Below are 14,397 nucleotides of genomic sequence, written 5' to 3' on the forward strand. Positions count from 1 at the left end.
TATATTTACGCAGACACGGTTTTTTTTATAAGGATTTGATTTTAATTTTTGACAAAATTCATCAATATAATAACCTGGGTGTCTTGAAGATTTGCAAATTATGATGTAGATAAGTACCAACCTATTCATAGAATCTTCAATTTTATACATTTAGTATATAATTTAATTTTATAAATTTCCAAATTTAAAGCAAGATTTATTATAAGTAGTTAATATTTAATTACATTTTAATTTCTTTAAAAAATCTAAAAGTTATATATACACTGCGTTTAAATCTATATTTTAAGTTCAAATTTGGATGATATTAAATATTTAAACGAAGAATAACAATTTAAATTGTTTTGTTGTAACTTAAAAATATTATGTTTGGGTAGGTACTTGAACTTCAAACATTTAAAGTATACTATAATATTGTGTACACACAATGACAGAATTCAAAAAAAACTATTGTGACAATGTACTAAACATTTTTTTTTAAATTTCCAGTAAACAAACATATGGGGAGCAATCTTTTATTAAATTGTATAAATTTTGTAATACAAAATAGTTTGCAAATGTATATAATTTTTAATAGTTTAATAATTTGAACTTTGAATGATTGTATAATGCTTAAAAAATCCAAAATAGTTTTTTTTACATAAGTTTAGAAAACCATATATTATCCCCGTTGAGTCCGTATGTCAGTTAGTTACCAGTTCATAGTTACGATTGTTATTTGTATTAGGATTTTATAACCGCGGTTCTATTCAAAGAAAATACATACTATTACACTAGCCAATATTAAAAATAGGTATTTAACAAAATCTTAAGGTTATCAAATAGGTGGTACCTAATTATTTTTAAATTCTATAGTATGAAATTTTAGTTTATTGCGTTGTCTTAAAATACTTTTAGAAACCGGGAATTTAGAACACGTCCAGAGTGAGGTTTCTAATTTGTTTAAAACTCCATCATGATGTTTAGTAAATGCTAATGTAAGAGTTAGTGATTCTTTAATTAATTAATTAAAATGTAATTAAAGATTGCTTATTAGCTTTCCTATCATTAACAAAAAAAAAGTTTACTGGAAAGGCATATTTTTTATAAGCTGTGGAAGTTCAAAATATTTTGATATTGGAAATTCACCGTAATTACCGAATTCTCTTGGAACGAATTTCTTACTTTTTTGTAGTTCAAAAACGAATAATGCTAGATAATTGAAATTTTTTCTAAATGTGTATTTTATCGTTTTGTATAAATAATTTTGTTTAAACCATTTTTCAATATATTTTTACTAGTTTTGAGCTATTTATAAACACGTGCAATTTTCAATTTTTTTAGGGTATTTTTATAAATGTAAATGCACTTGTTTTTATTGCTTGATTTTTAATAAAAAATTCTCCATAAGTTATTATAGTAGTGGTTTAAAAAAATTATAGTTACGCAAGCACGATTTTTTTTTTAAGGATTTAATTTCAATTTTTGACAAAATTCATAAATATAATTAGGTATCTATAAATTTGCAAATTATGTTGTAGATATAAGTACCTATTCATAGAATCTTCATTTTTGAACATTTAGTATATAATTTAATTTTATAAATTTTCAAATTTAAAGCAAGGTTTATTTATAAGTAGTTAATATTTAATTACGTTTTAATTTCTTTAAAATTCTAAAAGTTATATATACACTGTTTTTAAATCTATATTTTAAGTTCAAATTTGGATGATATTGAATATTTAAACAAATAATAACAATTTAAATTTAAAAATATTATGTTTGGGTAGGTACTTAAACTTCAAACATTTATAGTATATTATTATATTGTGTACACACAATGACATTTTTCAAATGTTTTGGTTAAAATTAATTCAACCTACTGTATTATTAATGTCTAATAGTAAAATAAATAATTTTAACAAAAGTTATATCATAAAACTGACTTATTAATAACTTATATTATAGGTTGATAGGGACCGTCTTTGCTCAGTATCATTTTTCGTCTACGATGAAGTTATAACATTGAATTAAAATTTAACCTTTACAGCGGATCCTCTAGACACTTATATTGTACAGCGGCGTAATACTCAATTGCCCACCTTTTAGAAAAAAATGTATTGATGATTATTTTGAAAAGTATTCAGTATATTTACTTTTGATCTCCGAACAAGAACTAATTTTATACCATAAGCCGCACACTTTAAATTGAAGATCGATTTTTATTACCTATTAGATATAAAATGTGTAACACAAACAAAATATAATAAACATACATCATGGTAGAATCAATACATTTCATAGGCCTATAAAGAAATTGCCTGATAACAGAGAGAGATCCAGGGGACAAAATTGTTAGAAAAAAATAGTATACAAATTTGGTACCGTTTGTTATCCAATTAATAGCAAGAAAGATAGATAGAGAGAGAGAGAGAATAGTTCAACAATAATGATGACACAATTTTTAGAAAAATATATTATGCGCCGTAGGTATAGTCAAGTTCCATTATATTACACGGGTATTTGGGAACCTATAGTACGGTATGGGGGACTCGGAGAGGATATTATATTAATAAGTCAATGATATATTCGTCCCTGTACTAAGTATAAAATAACATAAATAAAAAAAAAAAATGTTACATTATTAGAATAAACGGTTCATACGAAGCTTTGGAAGGAGGTTTCACAATGGAGGCTATGGGAGATTTCACTGGAGGTGTGTCAGAAATATATGAACTAAATAACGAGCATCCTAATTTGTTCACAATTATGCTAAATTCATTTCAACGACAATCGCTCATGTGTGGTGCAATACTCAATTCGAAATCGGTTAGATATTCAATTTTATACTGATATTGTTTCTTTTTTATTTCCCTTCAGCTTAGAACTTTTAAACTATATAAAATGTATTAATGTTATAGCCTGATACAGACAAAAAAGGGTTATTTAAAAGCCATGCATATAGTATTACCAGGATAACTTATATACCTTTACCATCGAGTAATAGTATAATACCTCTTATTAGACTTCGAAATCCTTGGGGTAAAAGCGAATGGAACGGGCGTTGGAGTGACAAGTAAGCTTTTTATTATAATGTAACGGATAAACGTCTTACTTTATGTTGCATATAAATATGTCATTTTAATGAATGAATTAATACATATTTAATAGATCAGATGAGTGGAAATCTATACCTCAACATTTAAAACAATCAATAGGTCTTATAATAGAGGACGATGGAGAGTTTTGGATGCTATTCGATGATTTTGTCAAATATTTCTCTATATTGGAAATTTGTCATTTAAATCCTGGCTATCTAGACAATGAACAATATAGGGTCAGCGGAGGGGCAAAATGGGATCTGAGTATATTTGAAGGTGAATGGGTCCGAGGCGCAACAGCTGGTGGATGTGATAAATTTAAAGGTATAATTATTTTTAATAATATAAAATCGTTAACTTTATAATATGAAATGAATTATAATAATATATAAGTTTATATTATGATGTTGATAATGGTGATTTAGAAACGTTTTCAGTAATCCTCAGTACTATATAACATAGTAGATCCCGATGAAAATGACAATAACAATATGTGTACCGTAATTATTGCATTAATGCTCAAGGACACGCGTGGCCAACAGAAACAGAAAGCTCAATCATTGTCATTTGGATTTTATGTTTATAATGTAAGTATAGGACAATAGTACCTACCTAGGTGTTACAATTTTTTCAATATTTTAATAACAGAACAAGTTGTACACTATTATTTGTTATGATGCTTACGCTATTTTATCGTTTAGCTCAACACTTCAAAGATTGTGCCGAAACCATTAGACACAAATTTTTTTGAAAATAACGATCCTTTAGATAAAGTCCATTGTTCTGAGTTCAAACCAAGAGAAGTCTGTAAGAGATTTAGGATACCTCCTGGTAAATATTGTATTGTACCTTACACGTCTAACCAGAATGAAGAAGGTGCGTTTTTACTCAGAGTATATTCAGAAAAAAAAAATAATTTGGCGTAAGTAATATAAGAAAATTAATTTTAAATAATAATAACAATTTGGTATTATATTAAATTACATTGTTTTAGGGAGTTCGACAATGAAGTAGGAATGGTTGAAATTGATGATAAGGTAAGAAATAAATGTAATATAAACAATAATTTAGCTATTTTATAAAAATTAATACATTTTTTTTTAGATAAAAAAATTGGCACTATACAGCAAAAAAAGTGACGATTCAAATGAAAAATTAAAAAAATACTTCCTTAAAGTAGCTGGGAGTGACAAAGAGGTCGATTGGATGGATCTTAAAAATATTTTGGGTTTTGCTATGAAAGGTAATTTTTTAGCTGTGTCATATTTTAATATTTATTACCTAACTATAAATTATAGTTTTTTTTATGGGGGTGGTTATAATGTTCTGTAACGGGTGGTGAGAGGGGGGGAGAACCTGACATCCTTAGATAATTAAATGAAGGGTTTTCAGAGCCCTATGAATTATATTTTAACCATAACTCGAGAGCTTCAGGATAGATAGATCAAAATATATTAAGTTCTAGTTGATATGTTTTTGCCAATACTCATTAAATACACAATACTTATTAAATACATAATACTTACTAATACAGTATGGTCATCCGGAGTTCCTTATTGGTGGGCGGCTTTACTATTCCCGGACCTAACGAACTTAACATTGTGTCTCTTTTATATGCTAACAATTGTTTGTGTTTATGTGTACCCGGATAAGTATACAACGTATATAAGCCTTCTTCCTTATTTTTATTATTCATTATTTTACTTATTCATGAAACACTCATTATCTAAAAAAGTATTTATGTTTTTAAAATAATTTTTTACATAGTTTTACGTTGTTAAAAAACAACGTTTTTATTAGAAAATCATATTTTTAAATGATTTTTATTCTTATATTTTTTAAATTTTTAAATTTTTTGAATGACAACATAGAGTTTGTGCATTGTGCATCGGGTGGTCTTGTGGAAAAACTGTTTGGCGAGTCGATCCCGTTGGGTCCTTATACAATGTGACTTTGGTGTGATCCTTTCTTCTGGTTATATGTATCGATATCTGCGTTTATGTATTGATGTGTTTAGATTTTGTCTTCAGTGGTATGACAAAGGTGCCGCTGGTAATTTATTGTGTTATTATATCCCAACGTCTATATCGGAAATTTGTCGACGGGGTCTTGAAGTATATGAGTTAAAATGTGGTGTCGTCTGGCGCCGTTGATAATTGATTGTTTTGTTTTTGTTAAACGGCTGGTCGGAGAGGGGTTGACTATTATTTATGTTTTGCATGTGTCGTGTTTGGTGTACGAAGGAGCGTAAATATATGCCTAATGCGTGTATATGTATATTGGATCACTTCACATTCAGTACGGTCCATCGTTTATTAGTTATCCCGTGTTTTTATTTAAGTCTAAATATTATATATTACAAGTTGAACTAGCATTTGTGAAAATGTTTAAGATATTTAAAGGTCATGATTTTTTAAATAGCACTAAGACCCGACTACTAAGTAGTTACATATATCCTATATTTACATGGACCTGAAACATGAACATTAACTGAACTGTAAGTAAGAGAATTGAGGTATTGGACATGTGATTGTATCGTTGAATCTTAAATATTTCATTGACAAATCGTATTTTTAATGTGAACGTACTTCAAAGAATGTAAAAGAAAAATCAACTACTGATGACTATAAAAACACGGAAATTAGAATATATGGGTCACAAAATGGTCACAAAATCATATATTATATAGTTTGTTGCAACTTATACTTTAAGGAAAAATAGAAGGTAAGAAAAGTCTCGGAATACGAAGAACATCGTGGTTGTAAATCTCCTCGACTGGTTTGGTGAAATGACAAATTAATTATTTCCTACATCGTTAGAATGAGAAACAATATTCAATATGATTTCCAATATCCGAAATCTATTGGATCTTCAAGAAGAAGAAGTTACGTAGAATTATCAAAATAGAAACGAGTTTTTAACAATTTTTTACTTAATATTATATGAATCTATATTTGAATATACTTATAAGAAAATTAAAGACTTATTTAATTAAATCATAAATAATTGCATAAATACTATTGAATTTACTCATTATATTATAGGTATTATTAAAATAAATACTTCAACTTACTAAACGATTCATTTTTCAACATGTACTTCTTTCACATCTTTTAACTAAACTAATAATTATACTCTATTCAAAATGAGATCATTACTCGGCGGCGATCAATTTTCGTCGGGCGGTGATCAGACATATTATGGTCAGACGCCGTCCCCACTACGGCGATGCGTTGGGTGCTGCCACACCCATGCGCACAACTAGGCCGCCGAGTAATGATCTCATTTTGAATAGAGTATAGGTATATAATTTTCGTGAATGTAGATATTGATTATTTTATTAGATTAAACACCTTGTTAATAAGAAAATATAATATTTATAGATACTGTTCACACAAAATTTTCAAACGATGTATGTCGTTGCTTGATTGCTATGATGGATTGGGATAGATCAGGTAAACTTGGTTTTAAAGAATTCCAAAGACTATGGATAGACATTAGACAGTGGCAGGTGAGTATTTTAAAACTATACATTTTTAAGGCCGTTCATTAAGTTTTCAAAGATATATAATTTATTGTTTTGTTTAAGGTTGTTTTTAAAACGTACGATAAAAAGAACAAAGGTTATATCAAAGGATTCGAACTAAGACCAGCATTAAGTTCGGTTGGTTACAATATTAGAACACGTACCATAAACACTATGTGTCATCGGTATGCAAATAAAAAAGGATACATAGTGTTCGATGATTTCATTATGTGTGCTATAAGACTTAAAACCACGATAGGTTGGTTACAATTTTATTTGCAAAGAATCATAATATAAGCATTATAGACCCCGAGTTGTGTATATTGTGAAATTAAGGGAACGACGATTGGTCGTGATTTAAGGGGAAATATGTAGGGACATTTATATGACTAACTTTATTTTGATAATAATTGTCATAACAAACTTGTTAATGAATTAAAATCGTTCTTCAAAATTAAAATCTATCGAACCAATGTGCTAAAAACGTTGATAGGTTATCAGGTCTAAATACATACATTTTGGGTAATGATTATAGTCCTCAATAGGCTAAATCGAAATAGTTTAACTGCAACAAAAACTGTGATAACATACACAAAAAAAACACATCATAGTAAAATACATTCATCGCTCCACTCAGAATCTAAAAATAGACATTAAGGAACAGCCAAATAAACATTTTTTGTTTTGTATTACAATGAAAAATTTGGAAAAGACAAATCAATGGATTTTAATCACTGCTTACATTCCCTTTAAAATACATTTAGATTTTAAACTTAGTTAAAATAACTATAGTTTTTTTTTTAAATATTAATTTAATAATCGTTTCATTTTTATTTTTAGATATATTTAAAGAACGCGACTCTGAAAATAAAAATGTTGCCTCATTTACATTGGAAGAATGGGTTGAAAAAACATTTTATTCGTAAATTTAAATATAAATTGAGTTTTATTTTTATTTAAAAGTTTAGTTGGGCGTTTATCTTAATATTGTAATGTTGATATTTTTATTGTTATATGTATGTATTTCAAATAGATAATTAAATCAATTTAGTTTATATATATTTAAGTAAACATTGTATTATATGTTAATGGATTTTTATTTAGTCACTGTTTTTATTTAGGTAGTTGACACTTGAAATCTGTAATTTTTGAACGTGTATTGAAAACATTATTATGTAACGTCCTTTTAAGTTATATAATTTTTTATTCGTACCTACTGAAATCTCGTTTTTTTTTTTGCAATTATTAACAGTTTCCAGTATAGCTATAATATATACAGCTCCAAAACACAACTATTTTGTTTCGATGCTGTAAAACTTAATACTTACCTAATTAAATTATTATTTCTAAGAAAAATATTAATAACTTATTTTAAATTTATCAAACAATTATTTGTGTTATTAATAATATAAAAATATTTGGTATGGTTTTGCATTGTAGGTCGCACACTCTAACTGAGAATGTCTGGTAGTTGCACTGTAACCTAAACTGGAAGGTAGATCGCGTACTACAATATCGAAGCTTTCCTTTTTTTCTCCACGAAATATTCTATTGTTTAAAAAATATACTTATGAACCTACATAACAATATTTTGAAATTTTGAAAATGTTTAAAACTATTGGGAATTGACGATCAAAAATAATTAGTAGCGTTAAATTTAGCTAAATACGCGTTTTGGATATAGAACATAAATAATTACTAAGAAATGTTCAAAGTACCTATATTGCAATTTGACATAAATAAAAATTAGATCTATAGTATAATACCGATGAAATAAATGTACAGCATAAAAAATAAAATGTACCTACCTACCTAGTGTTATTGTTATATATAATCTAAATAATACTTATATATTATATACTATTATCTAATAAAATATCAGTAAATTATTTATATACTCGTATATTTTATATTCTTGTGTAATTTATAAAGGCAGCACCGTTAGTCTTAGATTTTGAGTGAAACATTTGCTACAAAAAACAAGCCTTAAAGAAACATACCTACATTATTGTAACCAATACGTTCATCGCTCCGTTCAGATTCTAAAATGAATCATTTGAGTAATTATTTATAGTTGTCCTATTTTTCATGACGTTATCAGTGTTTGAATTTATTTTTGTTATCTGAATTCTGAACTGATTTGATAATAATGCATAAAATAGATTATTAGTAGTAGGACCCTATTATACTAATTAGTAATGACACATAATTTAAAAAAAATCAAGATATCGAAATTTAATATAACCATAATTATTTCAAGGGGATTTCATTGTGTTTGACGTAATGTACAATTCGAGATATCGACGTACGACATAATAAGAATTTAGTGTAGGGTCTTTCGTACATTAATATAATATTTTAAATATTAGATTTATTTTTTTGTAAACATAGCTACCTATATCATAGATTTATTATATAATTTTTTTTTGATATTGTAATATTATTAATTAATAATTATTCATAAAATCATCTTTATTGTTGGCTTTTTGGAACAGTTAGATACAAGATACAACGTACATAATATGGAGATTTTCAAATATAAGTTAATATTTATATAGGTAAATATTAGGTCTCAAAATTGACTTATAGCAGTTGAAGGAGCGTCCAACGTCGACCCAGGATAATAGGACATATTTCATGCTTAATATAGCAGGTGGTGTTAATTCAATATCTATTGACGTATTTTTATTTTTATTCAGAAGAATATTATATCTCTAATAGTTTTAATTTTTTGTAAAGCAACGTTTTTAGAGAGTATTTATTTTAATTTATTTTTTATTATAACTCCGGATTCTCCTTGAACTTTATTTAATTTGTTTGCGGAATTTTCCACTATCGCAAGATTTTCAATTACTGTTAGATTTGATGTTTCTTTTTTTTTCCTAATTTAACCAAGAAACAACAATTTACCGAAATATATCCTAAATTCAGGTAATTGTTTTGCATAATATTAGTAGCTTTTGTAATAGCGATTGCAGTACCTATCTGAATCAAGATTTTAAATCACTTATTTATTTTTTTCGTAACTGTTCGAATAGTAGTCGACTGCTTTTACCAAGTAACCAACCGAGTATGATTAGCAGGTATAGAAGTCATAAAGTAGGATATAATTTCTTACATTTTAATACTATACCAGGTGCTTTTAGAAATACTTTTTTACAGTTGCGAATAATTAATCGACTAAGGGAAATTATATACTCTAACTGTTTCAGCTATACGGTGAACTCCATGTTCTACAAATGTTAAATGTAACATTTTCGGATAAAATGTTGTTGGAATTATTCCAACTTTAAGACTATATGGAACAGCATCCGTTAAAAAAAAAAAACGTTTTCGTACTTTGCGCCTTGTGGACATAGTAAATAGCTATTGTATCATTAAAAAAAATCTTACGATCGTTTGATGATTGCACTTGATATAACTACTTATATATATCCACTGCCATCAAAATTTGAATTATAAATTACTTATACAAACAAATTTTATTATATTATGATCAAAGCTTTTTTGCTTGTTTTTTTACAAACAAAATTGTTTATATGCATAAATAGATAAAAAACCAAAATGTCAAAATGTATTAAAACTTAAAATGTACCTATACAAATAGCACAAAAAAATCCAAAATATTTTTTAAATGATTAAGAAAAAGATAAAACAAATGTATTCGGTGAAAAATTTAAACTTCAACAGTAATTCATTTTTGAATTACTGTAATATAAAAAAAACAAAATTGAATTTGGTAAAAATCATTTTTGCGTATACTATATACATAAATCCCGATTTTTCTACCTTTTTTAATGTTTATTCCAATTATTTTGATAATTACTAGGAGTTTTTACTTTTCATCACCTTAATTACTAACTAGATCAGATTTTCTACCAGAAATCATTCTCAAGATTTGAAGCATTATTGACGGACACAAACTACTAGTCACTACACCAGTACCTACACGGCTACACCACACAAGAATAGTGGTTGTAGGACACTTTGTACGATCACCTAGAAAAAATAAAAACCGCGGACAGTTTGTACTACTTTAGGTAGTAACAACCGTCAATATGGCGGACAGTTTGTACATATTTGAGGTATATATAAGTGTGTACAGTATCACATTATCACATAATTTGTTATTACAAAACACATGTAGTTAACAGACATAAATAATAATAATAATAATAGTTATGATAATAAATTTGTGGTATCTACAGGCTTCGCGAATTTTTAAGAAAATCCACTGTCAATTATAAGTCATAAATTATAATATATAAATTTAAAAACTAAAAGTATGGCAAATTATTTGAAGTAATAGTGTATTTGTAATTATTTTATTTTCGTGCTGTGTACAGACTTCGTGGATTGTTTTTTGTGTATTTTGATTTTTTTTCTTATATTTTTGTTTAAATGACTAGCACATTCGTCCAACTGCAAAGATCCCAAAACACTCCAGAAACTTGGATTAGCCGATCCAATTAATTTATAGAATGAACTATTCCATCCTTCGCTAAAATTATTTGTCCTATGTGAATAATTAATCGTTTGATTTCTGACGTTCCAAATTTGAAGAATTGGTTGTGTGTGGAGTGTATTGTGTCACCAAACTCATGTCTCATACTGATTGCGATCACGATTCGCGATCTAAAGTTTTGAGCAATTCAATTTTATCTTATCTCCCGACTATATTTCCCGATTTATTTATATCATACAAAGTGTCCGCGATTGATTTTTATCAATTTATTTTCACCGTACAAAGTATCCACGGTATGCAACTCAAACAATAGATAGTACAAAGTGTCCGTTTACCAAGAATAGTAAGTGGTTGTCACTCTGCTGTACATTAGGTTACAAGTGGGTCACTGTATAATGGATGGTATTAAATTTGAATTCAATAATACCTTTGGATACGAAAAACGATGTCGGTTTGTTAGTGTGGATATTTTATATTATATTTTCATTATTATTACTTATTAGTAAAAACAAATTTAATTTTGAGACGAAGTTTACTCGAGATTAATCATCTCATTTCTTTTTTAAATTCCGTATGATTACTGTTTAAAAGTGCATAGATACATATTTGCATTTTAAAATTTGAGATGAATTATGATCGATCTAAATAGTAAACTCGATAACGAAATTAATTATTTTCAGATTTATTACCATACTATTATAGTATCCAAGTTATATCGCGATATGGACGTATGGTAAAGTACCAGCGTGGCAGGAAAATTCATACCAAGGAATAATGAACCCCCGTGGGGGTGCCTACAACTTTTCTATGACATATATTATACCACCAATGGGGGTTACAAATATCCTAGAAAAGTCACACCCCGGCCCCGGTCAAAATATTCGAGGTGTATAAATATACAAAATATAATCATAACATAGGTGAAAATATTCTAGGAATATGATACTCCACTTTATAAAAGTCAATAATACAATCGTGTATGGTAGGTACTTACTAATTAATTATAATTAATAATTAATAGAACATATTATAATGCATATATATTTATATGTACATAGAATATAGAATAATAAACATGGTTTAAACTTTTAAGTATGCAATGAGTTATGGCTATAAATTAAAATAATTTAAACTATCTATTGTACATAAACATATGACATTGAAACATTTTTAGAGATACCAAATAATATAGTCTCATATTCATTAATTATTTGTCAATATAATTTATTGAATGTTATAAATCTATAATAGAGGTAAACGATAGTTATAAATATTTATAATTAACAACATTTATAAAATATAATTTTAAAACTAAATAACATTATTATTAAATATATATATATATATATATATTATTTATGAATGGTGTATATTTACTCTTATCACAAGGTGTATTATTGTGTTGTCCACTTTTGGCACAATACAAAAAATATTAGAATAATTAACTATTTTAATTCAAATTGTATAATATTATATTAATATATTGCATACCTTTGGGTACTTACCTCATGAAAGACTAAAATAGTGAGAATTCATGACAAATATGTTAAAAATGAAAAATAATTATTGCACTATGTAATTGCTTATTTATTTATTAAATGTTTGGAACATTATATATAATATAATATACCATATAATATAATATACCATATAATATAATATATAATATATAATATACCAAAACTATATATAATATGAAAGCAGTATTGTGAGTATAGTACGTAAAACTCTCTCTCGAACAAAAATGATAAACTAAGATTTAATTTTTTGTAAATATTGAATGTTTGGATTATATAGGCAATTTATAAAAATGTTCAGTTACATAATTATATAACATATATAATGAAATAAAAGACACGTGACATAATAGCACATGTTTCTGTAAACAGTTGATAAAATATTTTACATAATATAATATAATATTATAATCACTATACGATTTGTGATATAACTTCTGTATTGAAATTAAAATTAATTGTATTAAATTTAATTAATATAAATTGTATTAAAATTAATTTCTAACACGTAGGTTATAAACGTAGGGTTTATAGCGTATTCAAATTTGAAAAAAAATTTTAATATTGTAATTAATGTAACTGGACCCTCGACATACAATTTTGGAATTATAAAACATAATATATCCTTGGAATATATTACCGAAGCTATAATCACATAGGAATATAATATTAACCCCAGAGGAGAACATCGTATTCCCAGAATATTTGTACTGGGTTAATGATTTTTCTAGTATATATTTGTACCCACCGTATAGGATTTATTGATTATATATTATACTCTAGGGGTCATACAGTTTCGTTGGAAATTAGTACCCCCAGGGTGAATCCGAGGCTATATAATATGCCTGAAATTGCATACAAGATAGTGACGAGTTTTAATATTAGGGAGACTGTAGAAAGAATTATTTTAAGGGTAACAATTTAGGCATATTAATTTTGGTGAGTACCTATTAAAAATATCGTGTGATAAGTACTCAAATATTAATTGTGTGTAAAATAAAATTAAAGTCGTGAAAGTGTGGAACTATACCACCCGTACGAACGAAAGAATATGGTTTATTATTTGATGCACTTCCATACGAACAGCCACATAATATTATCATGTCAACGAATACAGATACCTATATCATTATTTTCAAGCCACTCAAAATGATAATAAAAAAAAGTGATTACCAACTACCTATGCCAAAAACCGTTATTCTTATAAATTATTACACAACATATTCGATACCGATCAGAGCGATGAATGTTCTTATTGGTTTCACTGATAATATGTGTAATGTGTGTTTAAAAAATAAAAAAATGAATATCCTGTTTGATTTTTGCATAAGCATAATTTGTATTCATATAGTTTGAATTATACACGAAAAATAACGGTTTTAGTTCATTATTATTTGTAGGGGACTCGATACTTTTTGTCACTGCATATACTATTATTTAATATAATATACACAAAGAAATTTTCAAAATATTTTATTCATTTTAATTTTCTTATACGATATACTTATTCAACACGTTCCATGGTACGTTGGTACTGACACAATTTTATTACAGCTAGCTATAGTAATAGTAGATTTATACAATTATATTATAATAATTATTTTATAATATGTGTGATCAGTTTTTGGTTTATTTTGGTCCAACATACCGTACAAATAATTAAAATAAATTATATATAAATATAGCAATATGAAATAAAAATATATAATAAAATATCATTAGAAATGGAGATATTCTCGGTCATTCTCTTAGAATCGTTGTTCGTGTGTAATGATTAATCATTCAATTCAAACGGTGACCAATTGAAAAGGT

At 26.8% G+C, this 14,397-nt stretch overlaps 3 protein-coding genes across 3 annotated transcripts in view; all 3 read left to right on the plus strand.

Annotated features, from left to right (window-relative positions):
• LOC100569507 (calpain-A) overlaps nt 1-2,010 on the plus strand; it is a 12,207-nt gene extending 10,197 nt beyond the window's left edge. Inside the window, exon 13 of the mRNA XM_029492843.1 lies at nt 1,945-2,010. Within this exon, the coding sequence (XP_029348703.1) occupies nt 1,945-2,010 (66 nt within the window). The remainder of the gene's footprint in view (nt 1-1,944) is intronic.
• Nucleotides 2,011-2,605: 595 nt separating this feature from the next.
• Nucleotides 2,606-3,442, plus strand: LOC115033274 (calpain-A-like). Its single transcript, XM_029485564.1, has 3 exons — nt 2,606-2,805; nt 2,898-3,052; nt 3,148-3,442. The coding sequence occupies exons 1-3, from the start codon at nt 2,665-2,667 to the stop codon at nt 3,440-3,442; spliced, it is 591 nt and encodes a 196-aa protein (XP_029341424.1). The 5' UTR covers nt 2,606-2,664.
• Nucleotides 3,443-3,542: 100 nt separating this feature from the next.
• On the plus strand, nt 3,543-7,572 carry LOC100162677 (calpain-B). The gene is made up of 7 exons (XM_029485931.1): nt 3,543-3,664; nt 3,779-3,999; nt 4,072-4,114; nt 4,182-4,320; nt 6,461-6,588; nt 6,667-6,862; nt 7,444-7,572. Exons 1-7 carry the CDS (start codon nt 3,569-3,571, stop codon nt 7,527-7,529), a joined length of 909 nt encoding a protein of 302 aa, XP_029341791.1. The 5' UTR covers nt 3,543-3,568; the 3' UTR covers nt 7,530-7,572.
• Nucleotides 7,573-14,397: the final 6,825 nt, after the last annotated feature.

This window comes from Acyrthosiphon pisum, chromosome X (genome assembly GCF_005508785.2).
Source record: "Acyrthosiphon pisum isolate AL4f chromosome X, pea_aphid_22Mar2018_4r6ur, whole genome shotgun sequence".
Classification (NCBI taxonomy): Eukaryota; Metazoa; Arthropoda; class Insecta; order Hemiptera; family Aphididae; genus Acyrthosiphon; species Acyrthosiphon pisum.